We start from the raw sequence: 24,804 nt of genomic DNA, 5'->3' as shown, positions 1-24,804 counted from the left end.
CCGAAGTTTTCAGCCACTGTGCTTTTCCCAACAGTGTCCTGTGCAAGACAACACAACAAAGCAGTTCCGTTTAGCAATTTCAAATTAAATCGACCGTTGAAGAAGATCTGGTTCAGTTGTTGAAATATTAAGTAAAGCACAGAAGCGAGCATAAAGATACGTTCAACTACATATTTAAATTCAACTAAAATGTAATTGGAGCTGTTTTTCTCTCTTTTCTATTATAGCACATTGTTTAAAATGTGTATTTTTTTAATTTGAAGGTAACTTCCGGTAACCTACTGAATGTTTTTCGCTATTTTTACACTCGATTTCCGTGCCTAGCTTTCCAAACGGTTGGGCCACTGCCTCTCGCGTCCACTTGAGGCGCTCTAATTGTCTTGAGCTCGTTACTCGCGAGGAAGCGGTGGTTGAAGATGAGCGTTATGGGAATTGTAGTTTTACGCGAAGTTTAGCAACCGGCTAACCACCAACTTCTGAACGGCTGTTTCCGACTACTGTCGCCTACAACTTCAGAATGCAAAACGGGCTGTGTATAGATGGCGGAGAGCAATGACTGAAGAGTTTGATGAAGATGTGGTATTTGAGGTTTGTATTCCCGCCGCTGTTTGTTATCGAAACTTGTAACCGATGCTTTGTCATACCTCCCGAGTTCTGAGGTAAAGATAGACGTTGGGTTCCCGAGCTAGCTTACACAGATAGCGTTGCAAGCTAGGAGGCTAGCCTCACATAAGCAGCCGTTTTCCCAGTTGCCATGCATTGACAATCCAAAACAAATCCACATATTTGGCTGGCTGCTAACTGTGTGTCTGCCAAGGAGCTTTGGTGGTCATGAGAGGGGCTGAGCTGTGCTAGTGTGCGCATTGTTGTTGGTGTTTCATCATTACTAAACTGGTAGTGAAAGGTGGGGTGGGGAAGATCAGATCCAATGCGTCGGTTCTGGAAAAAAACCTTCACTCACACACGCACTCACACACACGCACACGTAGCTGCTACATCTGGATGGTGACAACATGAGCTGCGACTTCGTTTGACAATGCATGTGAGTAGCATTTAATTGTTTGACAGCTATCTGTGCATACAGTGTGTTATGATGGGTGATGCATTAAACTGCTCCTGTGTAGCTGTCCAGAGGCATCAAAACACAGCAGAGATGCTTAGAGTAATGTTTTCCAAGCCACAGAGGATCAGCAGCTGGAGGAGAACTGGGTCAGGCATCCTTTGGACATATTGTAGCACGGGATGTGTTTCATCCTCTCTGCTTATTTCATGGCTGATTTGATTGTGAGCTTTCTTTGTTTCGGGTAAGAAACAGCATCTTCTGTATTTATACCTCTATGAGAAAATGAGATTATTATATTATGAGTAGTGCTTACAGTTAGGCCAGTCTCCATGCAAGAGAGAATGATATATGGGAATCTTGGGTTCATGGAAAGGCTCAAAAGGCAGTCCTGACATCTGTATGAGTGTCTGTTGATTTACGGATTCACATGTGAAGACAGTTAGGCTTTACGGTTTTCCTCCCAGGACAGAAAAGTAAGCTACATGGAGGAGAGATAGGGGCTTTGGTTGAGGGTGGAGCCTCAACTTCAGCTGATAAATCCCGAGGTAGACTTGCTTGATGTGACAGTGATGGTTTTCCCTCGATTTTCAGCAGGACACCTTTAGATTCACACTGGGGAAAAATTAGGGCAAAACCAGAGTGTCAGCTCAGCCCACATTAGGCTAATAACCCAATCAGCACATTTTCTCTCTGCCTCCTCCTCTCCAACCATCTGGCATTATTTTATCCGTCTCTCGCTCTCCATGTCCCCCTTCCTCTCATGCAGCATTCCTCAACTACTGCTCAACCATCTGAGTGTCTCTCTTTTTCTCTTTGCAGAACTCCCCTCTTTTCCAGTACCTGCATGATCTAGGGCACACAGACTTTGAGGCATGTCCAACAGCATCACAGGAGGAGGAATATGGCGGACAAGAGGGAGACCTCACCTCTCCCGACGAAGATCCACAGAAACCTTCAGTGAGTTCCTCCAATCCTTTTCCTTTCACTTTTATTACATGTTATTTTCTTATCATTTTGACCAATGACAAATAACTTATTATACAGTCCTAGTGCACATCAGTAAAGATAGACTTATTAGCCCCTGGACAGATATTGCATAGTTGCCCTGAAATAGCTCAGATAATAATGATAATGAGTATAAAAATATAAAATGATGAATAATCATATTAGCACTCCGACTAGTAATAATTTTCATTATCAATTACATCAGTCAATAAGATAAGATATTTCTATTTTTCATTGATCAACTTATTGTTTGGTCTACAAAAAATAGCAAGAAATGAGCCGTCACAGAGCCTGAGGGGATTTTCACATGGCTTCTTTTGTCCAACCAACAATTTACTATCATGATAGACTAAAAAAACAAGGAGATATATTCTTCTGAGATAGTGGAACCTGTGAATTAATTAATTAACTGAACAAAAACAATTAGGCAGTTTTTGTAATTGTAGCAGATTAGTTTTCTGCTCTGTATTCTGACTGATAAATCTCAAGCTGCAACAGTCAACCAGTTAATGTATTCATTCTGACATATATTATCAATTAATTAAATTTTTTTTTCCAGAGGAAATGCCAACAATTCTCTGGTTGCAGATTATGTAATGTGATGAATTGCTGTTTTTCTCTGTTTCATATCATTGGGAACAGAATATGAATTGAATTAATTAATTAGGTTTGGGCAGTCAAAACAAGACATTTGATGACTTTTTTTTACTACTTTCTGACTTTTTATAGACCAAACGATTAATCAAGGAAATGGTGTGCAGCTTAATTGATAATGAAAATAAATGTTAGTTGCAGCTCCAAATTAATCAAATAATAATTTCAGCTGAAGCCCATATAACTTAACAAATCAGCTAAAGTCAGGTCTCAGTCAACCAAAATCCCATCAGGTCAAAGTCAGCCAGCTAACTGACTAACAGGGGGCAGCCCTTACAAACTCCTGTCACTATTCAAACATCTGACCCAGGGCTGTCTGTGTCTGTGTGTGTGTGTGTCTGTCTGTGTGTGTTTTCACTGTTTGACTTGTGCAGTCAGACAGAAAGTAATTAATTTGACTATTGACTCCAAACAACATTGGCGCACAATCACCCACAGACCGTTATGTGCACTGGTTTATGTGCTTCGCTTCAATCAGACAGGACATGGCAACACAGGCTTCCTACACACACATGCAGGTATTTTGCATTGCTTGTTCTTTACTCTGTAATCACCCACAGCAGATCCCTTTTAGGAAAGAAGACCTCTCTCTCTTGCACCTCTCTACTGCTGGTGTTTTTAAAGACATATTCCAAATGCGATTACTGCGACCATACTCTGCTCCCTCTCTGATGTTATATTTGCCTCTACGAGCATCCTCTTACAAATTGTGCATGCTTTGCTGATGTGCATACCTGTTTTTAATGGATCTGCAATCAGATGAACCTGTGAACTTTGAGTTGCACATGCATGAATCTAACCATTGAAGACTGTAGTTTGAGTCGACCTGTGATTCATACAGACGAGCAGTGTGTCCTGGGCAGCTCAGGATCACATGACTGGGCTTCTCCTTGTTCTCCCCCTCCTCTTGCAACGGGAAACGGTGTTGTGTTTGCTTCGTTCAGGAACTTTCCGTACGTGTCATGCTTCCTCTCTCATACACTGTTGTTCTAAGGAGTTAAGGAGGATGAGAGATTCGGATGAGACAGGAAAGCTTTTGGGTTGTCCCTCTGTGACCAGCTTCCTGGACCTCAGATAAAGTCGGAGCCGAGGCAAAACACCTTGCTCGCGTACGCAGACAGTTTGTGGTTTTTTACGTTAAAGGCCAGACTGTCTTACTGAATGCCGCTCATGCACACTACTTGTGGTATATACAGTATGTGTGAACATCCTTGACCTGATATGCTGATATTTTGGACGTCAGTTAAATTAATTTGCATGTTGAAGCTGGTGATGTTTAAGTAACACAAAGAGGTGGGATGGTGATCACTAGTTCCATGTGACCACCAGTACAGGGCTTCTATCATAATCCCAAATCAGAATTAGTGTAGCTGTGTGAGTATGAACTGGAAGTTGGTGTTGGGTTCCTTAAATAAATAGACTGAAAATAAAAGTTTTTTGTCTCATGCTGACAGACATAAGACAAAATATTGTTTTATTAGTGTAATTTGATATTAATTCATTATTATATAACCACATTTGCTAGAGTTATTTCTCTGTGGTAATACTGCATAAGCAAATAAATGATCAGAACTGTACTTTGGAGAATTACTTGTAAGCAGTGTAGGGCTCCAACTGACAATAATTTGCATAGTCAGTTAATTGCTCTACACCCCTATGTAAACTGGTGCACAGTACAAACCACTTCTCAACTATTCCAATCCCCTCTCTCCTGATCTCATGTCACTTGTTTTGTCAGAACAAACCCAAAGACATTATTGACAATTGTAGAAACTAGAGAAAATCAGCAGATTTTCTCATTTGAGAAGCAGGAACCAGAAGCTTTTTTTTTTTTTTTTGCTTGATAATTGACTAACAATTAATCAGTAACGCTCAACTCGCCATAAAGCCACATCTTGTTGTTTCTACACTTACATTTTTGTGCAGATTAAACAAGATATAATGTGTTGATTATTAAGCTTCAGATCTCCTGGTAGGTGGATTCTGTTACCTTTGGACAGGCTTGTCTTTTCCTCCTGTTCCAGTCTGTGCTAAGCTAAGCTAACCATCTTTTGATTCTAGCTCTATACTGAATGAGCAGACATGAGTGGTATCAATCTCCATGTCTGGCCCTCAACAAAAAAGCCAAAAGACGTGTTTCCCAGTGTGTCGAATTGTCCCCGTAAAGCAGTCTTTCTTTACACACACACACACACACACACACACACACACACACACACACACACACACACACACACACACACACACACACTTAGACTTGCTATCATATACTGCTGTCTGCTCAGCATGCCCATTCTCTCCCATAGTAGAAATCAGTCAATCAGTACTCCCTGTGTGACAGCAGGAGAATACTGATGAGCAAGGACTGACTGTGCCAGGATATTATACAGTATGAGAGTGCAAGCATAATGTGAGTTAATCTGTACATGGTTTACATCATCTCTGTGGTAGTATCCGGTGGGATTAACCACTTTCATACTACAAAGAAGACTGAGCAGAGTTGTGGCCTACTTTGAGGGCTGATGATCAGTGTTATGTGAATGCCCAGTCCTAGAGCTTAGTCTCCAATTGGTAATCAATACTACTGCAGCCTTTAGACTAATAACACTTGTGCTTTACCCCCCAGAAAAGGGTCAGCTTACAGGCTGCCCAGTCTGATCAATAACCTCATGTGTCTGTTGTGAACTGTAGCACACACACACTTCACAGGATGTTACGATGCTGGTTTCTACGGGATTCGCAGTTTTTCATCTTAAACAGGAAAATATTGGATGTGTGGATGCCATTGTTAAAGCGTCAACATGCAAACACCTTTCAAAATGACTCCCATTTTTAAACAAAGCATTTCATGGACGCCACAAAACACTGTAAGCAGATTAGTGATAAGTAGATCCTATTCATGATTAGGCATTACACAGTTTGGGATTTTTTTTTAGGCTCTTAGCATGTGCAAGAAACTCTTGCAACATTTTAAACAGCCTGGGGTTTGTTATGCATCACAGTGTCAACGCACTTAAAAATGTGAGGCACTGTGACACTGTGGTTGTGATGGGATGTCTCAGACTGTTTACAGAGTCCATGGTGCTGGGAACACAGAGATTCGTAGGAAGCAAGAAATAAAACAGGAGTGTGTTTGTGTGTCTGCGCAGTGTCTGTAGTGTTTCCAGTGAAAGATGTGCAAGCTTGTTTCTTTTTCCTGAACTAAAAGAATCCTTCCTCTCCGTCTGTCAGCCGTGCATTTAGAAACGCTAAAAGTTTGAGTTTTATTGATGCCAAAAATATAAACATTCAGTTGTAACACCAAAATGGTAATTCAAGAAACTGAAGCAGTTATGTGGTTTTTGTGCCACAGAGGAGCTATATACGACCGGGATTGAGCGTTTTTACAAACACACATTGCACTTATTGTCACTTCCTGAAAGAGTTTGTCTCCTGGGATACTCCTTTGAACCGTGAGAGCGCATGTTTGAATGCACACAGTTGTTATTTAATGGATGTGTGATTCCCGGGAAATAAACCCAAGGTAGAAGAAGAGCTAGTGACAGAAAGACTTGCAGGTGAATCATTTATTATTCTTATCTGGAATAAATTTAAACTTTACTGATCCACTGGGGCTGCATCAGGCTGTAAAATAATGGAAAGCCCTGCATAAAAATGGAATGGAGCCATTACTTAACTGACTGAATTATAACCTTTCCCCTGTGTGTGATTTGCAGGGAGGACGCTTATGGAGACTGGCTGAAGCCTTGTGGAGATGGAGTCCGATTCACCAGGCGGCTGCGTCTCGTAAGCTGGGCCAGCAGCTGGTAGGTAGAATGGGAAGCAGAAAGGAATGCTGGCACTGAACCCAGCAAGTTCACTCTGGTTTAGTTTCAAAGGCATCTCTTCTTTCAAAGCACTTTTTCCACGTGTTTCTCTTTTCTTGTAGGACTGTGTGTTCGGTCAGTACTCGGTGAGGTGCATTCTGGACCAGGACGTGCTGCTGCAGGAGGACGTGGAGCTGATCGAGCTGTTAGACCCGAGTCTGCTCACCCTCGGATCGTCACCCTCTGGCTCATCCAGCAGAGCGAGCATCCTGCCCAGACCGAGCCTCATAGCCAGGCCCTCCCTGTGGTACGTTGTTAGGAAAGAAACACACTGAGCCGTACAGCGGATGGGCAAAATAATTCCAGTATAACACCAGCACAAACTGAAACTATGGCTCAAAAACTAAAGAGTGACCTCATGACCTCTTAAACTCTGATGATGATTTTTTGGGAGGAAAAGTTTTTAAAAAATCTGTTTTGCTTGGAAAAAGTCAGTAGGCTACTGAAGACATGATCCGTCTGTTTTCACTGACAGTCTGTCAAATGAAAACTTCACGGTTGCACTAATCAGAATTCCCCCCTGTTCTCCTCACTCAGGGATATGGCGGGCCTGGTCGGCCTGGCCGCGGTGCTGCTGGGTCTCTGCTCCGCATCAGAGGGCCTGTGGTCGCTGGCTGCAGCCCCATGGGGCCTGGCGCTGCTGGGCTGGGCGGGGCTGAGGGGGGTCATGCTGTGGAGACAGGGTCGCATGCAGAGAGCCGTCCACACGCGAGCCACGCATCTCCAGACGCTGGTCCACAACAGCAAGACTCTGACCGGACTGTCTCGCAAGGCCCTGCGCCTGGTGCAGGAGACGGAGGTCATCTCCAGAGGGTTCACCCTGTAAGTGTGCTCATTTTATGTCTATCTGCATACATATCACCGGATCACATAATGCTATGTGCATTTCCTATCATGTTTCTAACTGCCTGGTACAAGCCTGCTCCGTTAATTCACTCCTTTCTTGGCAGCGTGTTAGTTAACGTACCTCCTCATCCAGTGTGTCTGCTGGTGTTTTATTATTTATGTTAACACTTATTTTAGACCACTGTTTGTCTCTGTGTAGATAGCTTTAGCATCGTCTACGTAAAAACAATGTTAATCCAGCATGATACGTCAATCACCAATTTAATTAAAGGAATAGTTCGACATTTCGGAACACTTACTTTCTTTTTTGCTGAGACTTAGATGAGAAGATTGACTCTCGTGTCTGTACTGTGAATACGAAGCTAAAACCAGCAGCAGATTATCTCAATTAAGCATGAAGACTGGAAATGTGGAAACATCCAGTTTTGGTGCACATTAAGCAAATCAGATATAGCGTGTTAATAATTGAGCTTTAGAGGTGTTGGTCTGTGGATTTTGTTACCTTTGGACAGAGCCAAGTGAGCTGTTTGCCCCCGTTTCCAGTCTCTCTGCTCAGCTAAGCTAACCAGCCATAGCTTTAGCTTCATATTTACCAGGATGATGATAATCATTTCTTACAGGGAAAAGTGGCTGAATTCAACCTGTTAAGATGCACCTGCTCCTAATGCGGTCTCATTATTCCAGTGATATGCTCATTTTTGTTTCAGTTATTGTTTTATTTTTATTTCCTTTTTCTCTTTAGTTTGACAAAATGCTTTTAGTTTCTGTGGTCGATCTTTTCAGGAGTGACGCTTTTTTCCCTCGAGACTCGAGAGTGCTATCAATCTTGTCATGTAGCTCTTGTAAGAAAGGGAATAGGTGTATTTCCCAAAATGTCGAGCTGTAGCTGAAAGTTCCTTTCATAGCATGTCACATTGTCTTGTTCGTCACAGTGTTTTCAACACTCCCGTGTAGTGTTCATGTCTGAATTGTCTTAGTTTGTTGGTGTCGTCTTTAGCGATGTGATGTTCTTTGTTGTGTGTGCCCCCCTGCCTCTTTGGGACGTCTCCACAGTTGTATCACATTTCACTTGTCAAGTTTGCTCGACAGGGTGAGTGCGGCCAGCTCCTTTAGCAGGGCGGGGCCGGGGGTGATGCCACGAGGCCAGCAGCTGATTGGACTGAGGAAGGCCCTGTACCGGGCGCTCCGCTCGGCCTTCAGAGCCTCACGTCGAGCCACCTGTCACATGCTCAAGGCATATCCTTCACCTGGAGAGGAAGACTTAATGTGTCTACATGCTGTTTTAGCCTCTTTTGTAGTGACACAGTGGGTAACTAGCCTGGATATGGTGTTACTAGTATAAAACAGATTGCATAAATTCATCATCGTCATCATCAGATCACCGAAAACCATCATCACAGGGGGAATGTATTGTAGGAAAACGTCTTTGGGTTCTTGTCTTTTGAGGTTCACAGCTGTTATTAAGCAAGAGGAGAAATCCCAGGACCTTTTAGTGTCATTCAGTTGTTAATGATTTGAAGTCCTTTTATAGGCGTAAACATGCATTTGAAATATGACATCCAGCCCTGTAAGCCCAGGCTTATGTTTTCATTGAAGTGCGATGTGTCCTTAACCCCTCCCAACGTTTCCTCTGAACTCTGAGATTGATAATGTGACCAACTACGTGTCTGCGGTGCCTCTGAAGGAGCTGGGGCTCGGCCTGGGTATTGAGCACCTGGGTGACGAGCAGGCTCAGGAGCTGACAGATGACTACAGCCTTCCTGCCCTGAAGGTAAGTCCTGAGGGTAAACCTGCAGCCACTGGCAACACCAGTAGAACTCTAGTACAGGAGTGGAAAGGCATAACATAAGATATATAATATATAATAATAATCCACAGCCTCATTAATGTTGAGTTTGTCTAAATTTGATTAGTACTACCTCAGTATTCTCACCGCATGCAGGCTTCATAAAAACAAGTGTCTGCAACCATGATTTCAAAAAAGCTGGGACGCTGTTTTGGAATTGCGATTGTAGTTTGACATTTTGGGAAAATTGCTTGTTCATTTCTTTTGCAAAGATTTAGATGAGAAGATCTCATGTCTGAACAGTTAATGTGTTGCTGGAACAACAAGTTATCTTAGCTTAAAGACTGGAGACTGGGAAATAACTTGCCTGGCTCTACTGAGAACTAAGCTAACCAGCTGCAGACTGTAGCCGCATACCAAACCGTACTAACATGACAGTGCTGGTGATCTTCTCATCTAACTTTTGACGGGAAAGCAAAGAAGCTTATTCTTAATCCAATTTATCCACTTCTCTGCTGTCCATCTGTAAGCTTAGTATTTTAACACTTGAAGTTTTGTCTGTGTAGGAGCATCAAAGCTTTGAGCAGGATGATGGCTGGACACAATAGCAATGTATTCATTAATTTTGGTTCCTGATGTAAAATGACTAAAAGAAGCAACAATTGACAGCTAAAAAGTCAAAGCAATGAGTGGTTCTGGTATTATGATGAAGGGCTCAAATGTTGTTCAGCTGATGTTTGTCGTTTTGTCCTCCTGTAGATGCTGTTCCAGCTGTGGGTGGGACAAAGCTCTGAATGTTTCCGTCGACTGGCTCTTCTCCTGTCGCCGCAAAGAATAGAGGAGCAAGAAGAGGGCGGACCCAAAGGAGGCACCTCTCCTCCTCCTCCCCCCCTGCTGCACCAGTCCATCGCCGCAGTGACTGAGCCCCTCCATCACGCTCTGGCCAGCTGCCTCGGCGAAGTGCAGCGAAGCTACGACTTCCACCGACACTTTGAGACCCAGCTGAGGACCACGGGCTGTGACAGGACAGGGAGAGCCAGGGAGAAATGCCGAGAGCTCAACACCCTGCACACCTCCATCCGAAGCCTCCAGCTGCACCTCAAGGCCCTGCTCAGCGAGTGAGACACACGCACATAAACACAATCCTGACTGTCCTCATTCTACACTCCCCATAAGATGAGATGAGACTTTAATGACTAGTGTAGAGAAACTGGTTCATTCCAGCGTGACCCAAACCATGAATCTAAACTTAAACGGTAAATCCCGTGTTTTTAAACCTGGGCCCTATTTTTACATATGTTGTTAAAGAGAAAGATCCTTTTTGTTGAACCAGAAATAGCTGTTAATGTTACTCTATTCAAAGCCACCAGACTCCATTGACAAAAACAGTAATTTTACAGATCACAGGATTTGCTGGTCTACTGCTGCCTCAATCGGTTAGTTTGTTTGCGTTGTTGTATGTCCTCAGTGTCTTAAAGGGATAGTTGCAGGTCCGAACTAACGTGTTTTCTAATGTTGAGTCTGGTGGCTTCCATGTTGCAGCAACATAACATAATGTAGGGAAACTCTCCTGCTTGAAATTTCAGTCCATACTGTCAACACTCTTCCTCTTCTTCTGTTTGATTTGATGTCGTCAGGATGATCATCCTGGAGGACGACCTGGAAAAACTGATGGTGTCCAAGGAATCGACGGAACTGACGTTCGAGGGCTACCAGGACCTCAGTGACCGGCTGCACCACCTGCAGCCTCACATGCAGGCCAGCACCGGCTGCTGGGAGGACACCATCAGCCAGGTGGAACGCATGCTGAGACGGGCCAACGCCTGTCCAGGTGAGCTGGGTTGAACACACACGTATGCACAAAACCTACTGATATTAAAATAGCCTCAGCGTTATTTTTCTACAGTACGTACAGTAGGAAGAATGATAAAAATATGCATTAGTTTTAGTAACAATACAAACAATTTGAAGTAATAGTGAATCATTTTGGGAAGTACAGCTACCTGGCTGCTGGCTGTAGCTTCATTTTTACATGCATGAATGTGATGCTGTCTGTCTTCCCATGTAGCACCTGGCAAAAAAGCAAAAGATTTTTCCCAAAACTATTCCTTTAAATGTCTTTACTATAAAATCTGAACTGTGTTGCTGTTTTCTTCAAATTAGCATTTGCTGCACAAGCTACGTGCAGCACTTGTAGGTTCAGTGCTCAGTCACAACTTTTTTTCTGCATTACTCAATATGTAACAAAATATATACAAGACAGAACAGTGACACCCCCTCTGGTAGTATATTGGCTTCCATATTTACGCAGGGCCTATTTTTAGCATAGACTTCCTCCTTCCTTTACAATGACTCAAGACTATTGCCAGTCATGGAGGAAGTAGCTCCTTCAGAATATAGGACAAGAAACAGACCAACCAGAGCGGGACAGTCAACACTGTGACCGAGCTCCAGCACCAAGTCGTTCAGGTCATCAGTATTTTGTTGCAATGACATCAGTCCCAACCACGTCCTCAGGTAATGCTGAGGGTCTGGAACAGTGCGGTCCACCTGTACCAGAGATTCCCGCTCCTCCTCCATCCTACCCGTTGATCCTGGACAGGGACCCTGTGCCAGAGGAGCTGGTAAGATAAATGTCCACCTTCCACCTCACACAGTCAAGATTTCTGTCATTTTAGCGACCTTCAGAATGAACATGATATAACTTGTCTCAGTGGTTCTCCATCCCCTGTGTCCTCCTGGTCTGTTTCCCTGTGGGCCATCTCTCCTTCTGCTTCATTTGAACCAGGAGTGGGAGGCCTACGTGTCCGACTCAGACTCTGACGGTGAAGGCAGAGGGTCCTGGTCTGACATGTTGTCACCGGAGGAACGGGAGCGGCAGCGGCGGGAGAGGGAGGAGTCCCGTCGTGTCCTGTCAGAGCTCAAAGCTGTCCTGGGCTTCCGTGCGTCAGAGGGGGAGAGGATGAAGAGGAAGCAGCTGCTCTTCAATGACCAAGGTCTGCACTGACCCGTGTCACCTCTCTGCTGTGACAGCTTTGAAACACTGAAGGATAAACTTTGGATTGGATTTGGAAATGTCTTATTTTGTCCAACCAACTATCTGAAACCCAAAGATATTTAGGTTGCTATGATACCAAAAAATCCTCATATTTGAGAAGCTGCAACCAACAGTTTGGCATTTTTGCTTGATCAGTGATTGAAATTATGAACTGATAAAGTTTTGGTCACTGTTATCCAGTGTGTGGATACTCTTTACTTTTTCCCTTTCATAAAAATACCTGTTTGTGTAGATTTGTGGGCAATAGGATGCTAATAGTGATGATTTATATGGAACTATTTTTTGCCATTCATCAATTTATCCTTAAATCTGAAAAAAAAAAAAAAAAAAAGTGACAAATGTCCATCACATCACACCCAACAGCTCAAGGTTCATTGGAAAATTTGTCAATTTAAGATTATAATAATAAGAGTAGAATGCAAATTCTCACATTTAAGAAGCTGTAACCAGAAAATATTTAGTAATAATAATTGTTGACATCAATCGAATAAATGTTTCAACACTAGTGTGAAGTCCAGGCAAAAGTCACCTTCTGTACTTTTCACGATTTTCTGACGTATAGAGTAAAAAATGTGTGAATTAATTGAAAAGATAATCTATAGCTGAATCTAATGAAAATGATTAATGGTTGCAGCCATGGTTACTCCGGTCAAACTGTTGCATTATAGTCCAGGTCAAAGGCTTCCCAAAGACAGTCAGTGTACGATTAATCAGTTTTGTAATGCAGAGTTAAAACTGGAACTCAATACATCACTTAAATTATTTATTTCTTCGTCTTTCTTGCAGCTGCTGTGACGCCTTCAGATCGCGGCGAGAGCTCAGATCCTGCCACAAAGCCGTCAGACGCGCCGGCTTCCCTGCGATCAGTAGAAACTGGGGATGAAGAAGGAAACCACCTTTCAGAGTGCCCCGCAGGAAACGAAGGGGAGGAAGAGGAAGGAAGAGATGGCAGGGTGAGGCCTGACCCCTCAGCCGAGCCGGTGACAGAGTTCAGCTGCGGTTTGGAGGCGAAGGAAGGGGAGCTGGGAGGAACTTCGGTCTGTTCAAGAGGAGGAGGAGGAGCGTCCGAGCTGCACCAATACGACGGTGTCCTGGAGGAGGGGGGGGGCCAGAACGGTCTGGACTGCTTCCTGAACCCCAAAGTCCCTGCTGTCTCTGTAATGGACAGACTGACGGAGATCCACGGCTCGGAGGCTCTCAGCTTCAGCTCCGCCCTCGCCGCTCAGGTGGCGGCACGCTCGCATTCGCTCATCAGCATGGAGGAGCAGACCTTCGGAGATGATGAGGAGGAGGATGAGGATGAGGGCGACAGACGAACCCCTGAGAAGGACTAAAATGAAACCCTGCTGCTTTAACCAAGCACTGAGCAGAGACTTACTTATGTCTGATTGTCTGGCTGTCTGTTATCGATGGGTCTTGTGTTACATCTTAACTGTTTCTGGTGTGGAGGTATCTCAAATTTACGCCACTCTATCACCCATCCGTCCATGTTACTGTACATTACCCACGATTCTTACTGCTCTTTTGCTGTTAAAACTCAGGTACCAAAACCACTAAAACAAAACATGACCTTACAGTGCTAAGGTCCAGAATGTCTACAGTTTACTTGGCGACATCCACATTGTGTAAATTGTTCACAATCACTCAGTAGGTGTGGAAACAAAGATTGTAAGAAGCAAGTGTTTGGCGCCATACATGAAAAAAGTGTAATGCTGTGTTTTCTCTCGAGTCACTGAAATCAAATCACTCCGATCTGAGGTACTGTAAGGAAGTTATTGGCTGGAGGAGTAGAAGGGCTTGAGATGCGGTGGGAATTATGTGTTCAGACAGAAAGAGAAGATCAACGTGATCAGACGCAAATTCGTCCATGAGGCACAAATTGAAGCGGGGACCTGTCTGCATGATTTTTACAGCATGTAATGTTGAGGTAAACATTTAAGATTATTTTGCGCTGTACATTTACAGCTAACTTCTGTAGCATTTCAGTCGGCCAGTGGTGGAAGAAGCATTCAGATCCTTTACGTTCATTAATCAAAGTACTAATAACGTGTCAAAATGTAAAAAGTATTTGGAATTCAACAGAACCTAATTATTGGCAGCAAAATGTAGCAAAAGTATTAAAAGTACTTGTTATGCATAAAAGCCCATTTTAGGGTTAATGTCACACGTGTGTAGTAAGAGAAGCATGTGAGCAAATTAATTCACTTAAATTCAACTTAAGTGAACTTCATGAATTTCGCCTGATGTTCATTTGCACACGTGTGACTGTACCTGCAGAGTGTTTGTAAAAAAAAATAATAATGATTTTTCATTATTTCAGGGGTTCAAAATAGTGCTTAAGTATAGTACGTGAGTAAATGTACTTCCTCCTTTCCACCACTGCTGTTTGTTTTGGGCAAATAAACGCGATCAGGTGATTTGTGTTAAACGACACAAGGCGAATCTTAGCTTCACTTTCTATCTGAACACACTTCAAGGAGGTTGAACCCTGCCGACATAAGTTCTTATAGGCAGACTGATTTAAACACAAAGCGTGAGAGGGAGCTCTGCAAGAAGAGGAAGTGAGATGCTATTTTTACGACCATCGCTTTATTTTTATCCATCTCTCTGCTGTCAGACTGGACACGCTGGGGGGGCGACCACACAGTCGCAATCCTGTTTCGAATGGCCGATTTGGAATACAACGCTATTATATTGAAGAACGATTGATAAAGACTGATTTAGTCACGTTTTTCAGCGTCTGTGTTTACAGGGGCACGCTCATCAGAAAGATAAGGAAGACTTATTTATGACTCGACACTTTATAGACTGAATCATGTGGCGTGAATTCAATGAACTGCTGCTGTGAGATTTAAAATCAAATACCTGTACGGGTATAGCGATAAAAAAAGAGGTGGATTTTCTCTCATGTGAGGGCAATCTATAACTTTATGTTTCATATGAAGTTGCCATAAGAGTCTGACGGCCCTGATGTATGCCCCCCACCCCTTCCTCCACCACCTTCCCAGTCTTTCTTGTCACCATGTCTGCCTTGTCCTGACCCCTCCTGCACCTCTCTCGCAGTGAGGTCTACCCCTCCTGCATTTTCCAACGTGAAATAAAATGCCATTCTGGAAGTGTTCGTTGTATCCTGAAGTCTTTTCTGACGCTCATGTTTCAGAGACTCTCACGGTGTGGGGGTAAGGAACAGGTTTAGTGAGTTACTTGATACGTTTTGTGGGATTTTGCATTTGTCTCACCCACAACAGCTGGTGCTCCCCTTTAAAGCCACTCCTGCCTTTGGAGTCTTACATACAGACCTGATGTAGTGAGCTGAAGACTTAACATATAAGTGCCCCTGTCTTTGGATTTAATACATTTAAGAAGGGAAACACCATATTTCAGTAACTCTATCTCTGACATTTTAGTTCGGCATTAAACACATCAGCAAAGGATTAAAGCCACCCATACCGACATTGTCTTTTCTCCTAAGTGTGCCATGAAGACAAAACAAACGTTCAACAAGTGGTATACACGCTTCTAAGTATATGGCACTGCATAACTTTATTAGTGGCATTATTTTATTAGGTTGTTTAATGTTATAGTGTTGCCACCTAGTGGCCAATTCAGGTGCCTGTGGAAGTAAAGCAGGATTTTTTTTTTTTTACTGGTTTACAATATGTGTCAGCATCTCCAACTTCAAATATTTCTATATTTCTGTGTAATGAATGAACTTAATATAAATTAAAATACACAATATTTTGTATTGTTTTAGTGCTAAACGTTTGCTTTCTTTATTTTGCTCACAGATCACAGCTTTTATCCATTTGGTTTTACTTAGCCTGGATAACGTTACAGCTTCTGACATTCTTATTTAGATGATGATTTTGCGATCAGTGAAGTTTTTCAGTATATTTGCGCCTCTCTACAGGCTATGTCCACGCCAGCTCACTGGTCGATGCACAAGCTGCCCTTCAGCTGATTTGGCATGTTTTACTTTGTGCTGCATTCACGTACTCCAATTGAGCTCCGATGTCTGCCAAACATCTTTATGTCATTTATGAATGTTGTCAAATGTTTTTGGTAGGGTTTGGAATTAGAATATATCTGAACAAAAGGTGGACTCTCTCTACTCTCTCAGTTATTTTAAAATAAACAGTATTTTGTTAAACAGAGCAGAATGAAGAAGAAAAAAGGCACAAGCCGTGTCACAGATTCTTCTTTTGATACCATTTAGTATAATAATACATTTCATTTATGTTATGGTTAAAAAAATAGCAAAAACAAAAAAAATATACAGGAAGCTCATTATAATTATTACTATTATTAATGTAACATCTAAAATTACCGGATGTCTTTTAAGGCAGCATCACACACAGCACTCCCACGGTCCCTCGCGCTTCCTTTTTCAGCAGCGCCTGCGATCATGGCGGACGTGGTTGCGGAGCAGGTAGCCGACCAGAAACCAGTCCCGGACCGGGAGCTGAACGGGGAGGCAGAGGACAGAGAAGAGGCCGACCCCGTGGAGGAGACAGCGAAAAAGAAGAAGAAAAAGAAGAAGAAGAACAAGTCCACAGTGACAGGTGAGGCTGGGTCGACCAGTTTCTTGCTAACAGGCTAGCAGAGCTAATGTTACTTATTAGAGCAGCGTCCAGTTAGCCAGAGTTAGCTATGACAAACTCGGAAATCACGGGATGGAGCTTTCAAAATAAAACTGTACAGCCCTTTTTTTTGTATTTTTGGGTAATATATTTATCAGAAAATAAGTTCTAGGAACCATGGAAATGTTAGTACTCCATTGAAATGTTGATGCTTGGCTTGTTGCATTTCATAGTTTGTAACATTGACAAATTCATAAATAGTAAAGTAGTACATAAGCTAAGCAATAATATACAGTCTAAAAGTAGTCTGTTGAGTTGTATTTTCTCATCCAAACCTAGGGTACAAAGCACTGATTATAGTACAGAATGGAGACTAAATGTAAACAAAATATAAAGAACAACAGATTAATGGAAATATTGCGTTAATTGGCTTCTTAAACGGGCTTCTTATTGTTTGAACAGAAGATGGGCTGTGTTGTTTCATTAGTGTTCACGTTTAGATTTGGGGATATAGCGCTTTGCTAGGAGTTATATTTAAATTGACGTTTATTTCGAAAGTCAAGCCGGAAGCTAGATGTTGGAACATGTTAAACTTGACGCTGATCCTCATTAGCCATGCGGGTCGAGAGCAGTGTGGATGGTGCTGCTGTAGCGCCTGTCAGGCCTTATGAAACACGCCGGGCTTTAGTCAGATCCACATCTAGGAAGAGTGACATTTAATACAGATGATACAATAAGTCATTTACTTCTCATTTTGACAGAAAACACGGGAATCTGGAGGTCTAACTGCTCCCTTTAGTAATTGTTTGCCTTGCTGACTGCGCTGAGCCGCGGCCAAGTTTTCCTGTTTCGTAATTCCCCCTTTGCCAGAGTTATTATATAAGGAAAGAAGACCCAAAGGATGATTATTTTTAAATGAATCAACAGCATCAAAACATTAACAACAACAAAGCTCTATCAAATTAACTGAATTATAGAGACATTTTACTAAATGTCAAATGTTCATAGTTTACAGGACATAAACCAGGTTTATTTGTGATAATTATATATCCTGTTTATTAAATCTCTGTTAATGCTTTTGTTAAGTTGTTGTTTTATTACTAAAACTTTGAAACGTTACTTACCTGCATACTTGTAGTTGTTCTTACCTTGCCGTGAGTACTGTACTCTTTATATAATCATCTACTAAAACAGGTTTTTTTTTTATTCTTATCTACAGATAATATATCATTTACACTACTGCTGAGAATTTTTTTAATGGATGTTCTTGAATTTCACATTTTCGATTGTCATTCACCAATCAAGACTGATCCAGGGCTGATCCAGTAAACGTATTGAATGTTTCAGGTGTGATGGATCCACATGAGATGGTTTCTATGTCAGTGTCACTATATAATCCAGTGTTTCCACTTTCAGTTTGTTTTACTCCTGTTTTTTTTTTTTAATAATGCTGCCATTGAGTTCCTCATAGTGTAGTACGAAGATTATAAACGTTGGAAGAAGGGAGCACTGGTATCGGATTGGAGCTCAGTTTTGGTAGATACCCTGAGTCGATGTATTATAATTAGTATTTGGAGAAAGTTAGCTCTAATTAAAAAAAAAAAAATTCTCCTCTTTGAATGAATGTTTGTACAACCTGATTCAAAAACAGTTGGGACACTGTGTCAAACATAAATAACAGAATACAGTCATTTGTAAAGAAATTGTGTTTACTGACAGCGGGTTTCTGAAGTGTTCTGAGTCCATGAAGTAACATCCTTTATCCAATCATGTGTTGACAAAAAGGTGAGCCTCGCTGTGAACCACTGAGCCTTTCCAGGATGCTCCTTTCATACACAATCATGATGCTATCACCTGTTACCTATCAACCTGTTTACCTGTGGAATGATCCAAACAGGTGTTTTCAAGCATTAAATATATTGACTTTGTGCTGTTTTCAGTTGAGTTTGTGTCCAAAGAGATCAGAAAATTGTCCAATTCTGATTTATTTATGTTTCACAACCTTTTTGGGAATCAGGGTTGTATCTCTTGTCTACCATTTCTCTTTGCCCACCTCACCCTCTACTTGCTGCTGCTTGTGCTGACACAGCACCTTTTGACTGCTGCTAGTTGATTGATTATTGGGCTGTGTGTGTGTGTGTGTGTGTGTGTGTGTGTGTGTGTGTGTGTGTGTGTGTGTGTGTGTGTGTGTGTGTGTGTGTGTGTTCTTTTTGTTGATTATCTTGTTGCTGCTGCAGGCGCTGAGGCGGAGGCTGATGGTGTGGCCGAAGTTACCAAACAGCTGGAGAAGCAGGCGATAGAAGACAAAGAGAAAGAGGAGGATGGCGAGGAAGGTGATTGTCCAACTGCTATAATGCGCATCATCATCTTATGAAAACAATGTTGACGTCACACTTGGTAGCTGGTGGTAACATCGGTATCTTCACTTGAATAGATGGAGATGATGGAGAGAACTCAGCAGGGAAAAAGAAGAAGAAGAAAAAGAAGAAGAAAGGACGTAAGTTGACCACATTTGTATTTGTTGGTACTGCAAAAAATAGAGTAAAGCTCCATTTCATACTGCAGAGCTGTGAAGAATATCCCTGACTGTGTCATAACCTCGCAGTTGAAAAGAGCAGTGACTGTCCCTCGCTGCAGTTTTACTGCGTCATGTGTCCTGAATTCAAACCCTCCCTGTAAGGCATCGGTTAGTCAGTCTCATGGGGTGTTTTCTTTTTTCCTTCCAGCCAAATCTCAAACTGATCCCCCATCTGTGCCCATCTGTGAGTTATACCCAACTGGAGCGTTCCCCATCGGACAGGAGTGTGAATACCCCGCCTCACAGGATGGGTAAGAAGAACACACACCTACAGCCTGACTAGGATTTGGGCAGCTGGTTTCTTACATGGTTCATTAATGATATTAAAAGTGATTTTTCTGGTGTTGCTCCTTGACTCTAGAAGCCAAATCAGCTAATGTCTTTAAAGTTTAACTTAAAACAGTGTGTTTTCTGTGGCTTTCTCTTGTTTTTATACAGTTATTTTGCAGGTTGTAGAATTTTCGTACACAGTTCTGCCCGCTGTTTGATATTGTTTTTCTTTTTGCTCTCATTTCCCCTTTCTTTCTGTAAAGCACTTTCTAACTTGTGACTGAACATGTGCTCCATAATAATGAAATCAGAGGATAGTATTTGTTAAAAAGTTGTCAGTTGAGAGTATCCTGCCTGTATTTCTTCAAAAGTCAAGTCAAGTTTTGAATTTAACAGTCTGAAGCTGAGTTTTAGAGCAGTTAGTGTGTTTGCCTCCAAGTTTAAATTTAAACTGCAAACATAAATCAATGTATTTATCACTGTTTTTCTGAATTTGAGTAGAGTCTACTCACAGTTGGACAGTGTTTAACTATTGCAAATTGCATGTTAGTAAAATTGGTGCTGATAAGCATGCAGCTGTCTTCAGTGCTACACTATGTGCTTCTGTGCAGATGAACTTGCTGACCCCGGTCAGGTGAAAGAGGCCAGACGATGAGTCAGGAACATTGTTTTTGTTACATTAAACCAGTTACTGCCTGCAGTATTTACATGTTTCTTTCACCACCGACTGTCTGGCCCGTCAGCCTTTTTCATCCACAATTGCTCCACCTCCAAGAAAGCAGTATTCCTGCTTCGAGGCCCGCAGTAAAAATGCTTGTTGCGTTCTTCTCCCAGTCGCAGCGCAGCGTGGCGTACGACCAGCGACGAGAAGCGGGTGCTGGATAAAGCCAACGAGGAGGTGTGGAACGACTTCAGACAGGCAGCCGAGGCCCACAGACAAGTCCGCCAGCACGTTCGCAGCTTCATTAAACCCGGCATGACCATGATTGAAATCTGGTGAGGCTTCCTTTACTGCTATCCACTTCATCACTATTATCATTTAAGTGCATGTGTGGCGAATGGGACAGACGTTCTAAAAACAACAGGAAGTTAGTTACTGAAGTTTGGACTGCTGATTTGGCCGTTCAACACAGTGAACAGTTGGGTCTGCAGCTGTGGCACTGAAGATGCTGTAAAACCCTCAGTGTGTGATGGTTGATATTTGCACCAGAACTTCCCTCAGAATCATCAGGTTTTTATGTTTTCTTCAGTTTCAGTGTAATTCAGTGACACTGGTCTGCGTATCCATGAGGACATTGCAAACAGGAACTGCTAATAGCTAATTCGGCATACATTTAATGATGCTGTTTGTTATGTAGGCTGTTGTAGCCCATAGCTAACTCTTTGACTCACAAAGAAGGTGGAATTGTCTTATTTCCACTTAAATTTTCTCATTTCATCTCTCATCCCTTCCCACAGTGAGAGGTTGGAGGACTGCTCTCGTAAGCTGATAAAGGAGAACGGGCTGAACGCCGGCCTGGCCTTCCCCACCGGCTGCTCCCTGAACCATTGTGCTGCCCACTACACTCCCAACGCCGGAGACACCACCGTCCTGCAGTACGACGACGTCTGCAAGATCGACTTCGGCACGCACATCAACGGTACCGCATGAATTAAGTGCTGCTTCGGCTGCGTTCTGTGCTGATGTTTAGAAGCGATGCACTCAAGGCCCATAATAGATAGTCAGAGTAGCTGCCACAAAAGGTTTACATTACAGGCAGCTGATAGTTTACACTCAGTAATGTATGAAATGATAATCAATTGTCAGACTCTTTAAACCTGGCACCGATGGGTTATTAATCACACTGAATAGCTTGAGTCAGTTATCATTTTCCAAATAAGTTCCCTCTTTGTTTTACTGCAACTTTGTATGCAGAGGCAAATGTCGACTAAAAGGTGTTCTCCTTTGTGCTCGGTGTCTGTTTGCAGGGCGAATCATTGACTGTGCCTTCACTGTCACATTTAATCCAAAGTACGACAAGCTGCTGGAGGCTGTGAGAGACGCCACCAATACTGGAATCAAAGTATGACTAACACACACACAGCCGAACACACCTGATGTGTTCTGATGGATTCGGCGCTCATGATTTCCCGTCTGTTTGCTGCAGAATGCCGGCATTGATGTGCGTCTGTGTGATGTTGGAGAGGCGATTCAGGAAGTGATGGAGTCCTATGAGGTCGAGCTTGATGGCAAAACATACCAAGGTAGTTTCCTCTGACAACACAGGCTGCACAGGAGGGATGTCCCGATCAAGTCTTTTTTTTTGTTTGGCCTCAGTCATAGATGCTTTTAAATCTTAAAAGTCTTGAAAATGCTTATTTTCAGCTGTTGTGTTTTCAAGGTTAGGAATATGCTTGAATTCAAATACACTCTGTGAAAAAGTTAGATTTTCAACTTGTCAACTTTATTTTTCCAGTTACATTTACAGTAACAGATTAGTTTTGATGAGAAAGGCTTTGAGAGTCTGGACATTTTTTAGGTACCTTGAAAGTGCTGGAATTTTACTCATAAAAAGCTGCACGAACCCTGCACAAAATATCTCGTGGCCTTTTAATCCCTGAAACTCGTTGGTTCTGTTCCAGTGAAGCCAATCCGAAACCTGAACGGCCACTCAATCGGTCAGTACAGAATACACGCTGGCAAGACTGTGCCCATCGTTAAAGGAGGAGAAGCCACGAGAATGGAGGTGAGTTCATTATGACAGTCATCATTCTCACTAATGCTGCTGTGTCTGAAATGCTGCATATGTTTGAAATATTATGGCTCATGTAAAACTTTGTATGGTCTTCATTTCTAATAACTTAAAATCAGCACTCTTACCATTGTTGATTGTGTGTTTTCACCCCGCAGGAGGGAGAAGTTTATGCCATTGAGACATTTGGCAGCACAGGTAAAGGTGTGGTCCACGATGACATGGAGTGCTCTCACTATATGAAAAACTTTGACGTCGGCCACGTCCCCATCAGGTAAGAGTTTGTCTGTCATGATACTCTGTGCATGCAAAACATGCACCTCTGAATTTGTTCAGTCTGATGCAATGCTTGAAGATTAATCAGTGCCTTTTTCCATTATCACTTATCACCTGATATTTAGTGTCAAAAAATCACAACTGTACTTGATAAATGATTAAAACTGTGATGGACAGGTGTCATTCAGATGTCATACTGCTGGAATTGGTAAAGTTCATTTAGAAATCATATTCAAAAAGTCGCCTTAGAGCTTTTTTCAATACATCAGTACATTTTCTTGACATTACTATGACTCCATCAACCCATCCACAGGGTTCTTTTACCCCTGGAACAGTGATTAATCTCCTCTGTTCATTCATATGCAGACATTATGTTGTGTATTTATCTCCTGTGGACATGCAGGAACATGTTGGAGGACACGTCTTTTATAAAAACACATCCTGTAACGTGTCCTGAAAAGTACAATATTGTCAAGCCAACCTAATTACGTCAACAAAGGGAGTGAAAACATACCGGTAACTGACGTTTACTTCCACCCCTGCTCTCCAGGCTTCCCAGAGCGAAGCACCTGCTGAACGTTGTCAACGAGAACTTCGGCACGTTGGCGTTCTGCCGGCGCTGGCTGGACCGTCTGGGCGAGACCAAGTACCTGATGGCCCTGAAGAACCTGTGCGACCTGGGCATCGTGGACCCCTACCCTCCCCTCTGCGACACCAAGGGCTGCTACACCGCTCAGTTCGAGCACACCATCCTGCTCAGGCCCACCTGCAAGGAGGTGGTGAGCCGGGGAGACGACTACTGACACCCCAGCCTCCAACAACGCCGCACCCCTCCCCTGTCACCGCCTCACTGCACCTCCAGACCCTGTTAGCAACTCCTCCTCCAGAGAAACAGCAGAACAGAAAAGAGCTTCTAAAACACGACGTGGTTGTCTCAGAGCAGCTATGAGGGATGCCAAATGCTACTGTATTCTACCCACAATGCACCACTCACAGCTTGCAAGGAACGAGGACTGGCTTTCTGAGTTTCCTGTCATCAACCACAGCGAAAAAAAAAAATTGTAAACAAACCAACACGTTTTTGTCGGAGGAAGCATTGTTTCTTTCAGTGTCCTGCGGACCTCATTTTACATGACGTTAAAGAGTTAACTGTCAAACAGTTAAGATTTATTTAAGCTGCCGCTAAATCTAGTGCACCCTCAGCATTCAAAGAGACGAGCGTGAGAATCCCCCTTATACCTCCCTTCATTTTCAGAGTTTCTATGGCTCCACTCTAAGCCTGCAGTACTTTAGTGCTCGAGTTAAATTAAGCACAAATGCTACTGACGGGTGGAAGATGTGGTTAGGCCGATGCATGGCCAGAAATCTCTGCAACAGACAATTTCTAACACTTAGAGCTCGGGGTGTCGTAGTAATAAACAGACACCGTGCATCTGCAGCTGTATGTTTGGCTTCTGTCGCTACAGGAGGGAACTCGACACTCTGGCCCTCTAGTCATCCTTTCTTTGATATTTGTAAAATATCTTTGAAATGGTTGCTGCCACTGTATGTTTCCAATTCAAATGCTTCATTTTGAACTCCCGGAAAACGTTTTTGTAAGAAAAAAAAAGATTAAAATGATTTTGCTCATTGTCGGCTGTCCTCTTCTGATGTCTCCAATCACAGTACAAGAAATCTAATCTCACAGGAATATATTAAAGTTATTGTTTTATCCAACTAACTGTCCAAATCGAGTTTACTGTCATAGAAGATGACGAAAACCAGCAAATATTCACATGAGAAGCTCGAGTCATGTGAAGTAGTTTTGGACATTTTGTCCCCAACGTTTGATGAGAAGGTCAATCCACCCTCATCACAGTCTGTTAAAATATGAAGAGCTAGCAGCCAGTTGGCTTAGCTGAAGCTAGTATAACAACTGGAAACGAATACTTTCTTGAAACGTCTGGCCTGGCTCTGTTCAAAACATTTAACATTTTACACAAGAATCTATAAATTGGGAAAACTAGGAAGATTAATCCATGAAAAAGCAGTTAGCTGGACTGCTCAACATTGAACAGTGAAACTTGTGTTAGAAATGATTTGATTAATGC

At 42.6% G+C, this 24,804-nt stretch overlaps 2 protein-coding genes across 3 annotated transcripts; both read left to right on the top strand.

Annotated features, from left to right (window-relative positions):
• The first annotated feature begins 455 nt into the window (after positions 1–455).
• vezt (vezatin, adherens junctions transmembrane protein) lies at positions 456–15,415 on the top strand. Of its 2 annotated transcripts, none has more exons than XM_041964212.1 (12): positions 456–588; positions 1,883–2,020; positions 6,439–6,528; positions 6,651–6,835; positions 7,126–7,410; positions 8,524–8,670; positions 9,058–9,205; positions 9,980–10,338; positions 10,858–11,051; positions 11,738–11,844; positions 12,009–12,216; positions 13,065–15,415. In XM_041964212.1, exons 1-12 carry the CDS (start codon positions 553–555, stop codon positions 13,610–13,612), a joined length of 2,445 nt encoding a protein of 814 aa, XP_041820146.1. In that variant the 5' UTR covers positions 456–552; the 3' UTR covers positions 13,613–15,415. The 2 variants fall into 2 exon arrangements, with proteins under 2 accessions (XP_041820146.1, XP_041820145.1); XM_041964211.1 differs by having other exon boundaries at positions 8,512–8,670.
• Positions 15,416–16,675: 1,260 nt separating this feature from the next.
• Positions 16,676–24,346, top strand: metap2a (methionyl aminopeptidase 2a). The gene is made up of 11 exons (XM_041963702.1): positions 16,676–16,840; positions 19,096–19,191; positions 19,293–19,355; positions 19,585–19,687; positions 20,541–20,702; positions 21,165–21,346; positions 21,675–21,769; positions 21,854–21,950; positions 22,329–22,432; positions 22,597–22,712; positions 23,265–24,346. Exons 1-11 carry the CDS (start codon positions 16,684–16,686, stop codon positions 23,515–23,517), a joined length of 1,428 nt encoding a protein of 475 aa, XP_041819636.1. The 5' UTR covers positions 16,676–16,683; the 3' UTR covers positions 23,518–24,346.
• Positions 24,347–24,804: the final 458 nt, after the last annotated feature.

Source organism: Chelmon rostratus, chromosome 22 (genome assembly GCF_017976325.1).
Source record: "Chelmon rostratus isolate fCheRos1 chromosome 22, fCheRos1.pri, whole genome shotgun sequence".
In the NCBI taxonomy this organism is placed as follows: Eukaryota; Metazoa; Chordata; class Actinopteri; order Chaetodontiformes; family Chaetodontidae; genus Chelmon; species Chelmon rostratus.
The sequence above is the reverse complement of the archived record's forward strand: the minus strand, read 5'-3'. Positions and strand labels throughout refer to the sequence as shown.

Bases quoted from the DNA above. Each gene is read 5' to 3' on its own strand.
- vezt (XM_041964211.1), top strand. From the start codon at position 553: ATGACTGAAGAGTTTGATGAAGATGTGGTATTTGAG. The intron at 6,836-7,125 runs GTACGTTGTTAG...CTCCTCACTCAG, and splicing joins ATAGCCAGGCCCTCCCTGTG to GGATATGGCGGGCCTGGTCG. The intron at 11,845-12,008 runs GTAAGATAAATG...CATTTGAACCAG, and splicing joins ACCCTGTGCCAGAGGAGCTG to GAGTGGGAGGCCTACGTGTC.
- metap2a (XM_041963702.1), top strand. From the start codon at position 16,684: ATGGCGGACGTGGTTGCGGAGCAGGTAGCCGACCAGAAACCAGTCCCG. The intron at 19,192-19,292 runs GTGATTGTCCAA...TCACTTGAATAG, and splicing joins AGAGGAGGATGGCGAGGAAG to ATGGAGATGATGGAGAGAAC. The intron at 21,951-22,328 runs GTAGTTTCCTCT...GTTCTGTTCCAG, and splicing joins TGATGGCAAAACATACCAAG to TGAAGCCAATCCGAAACCTG.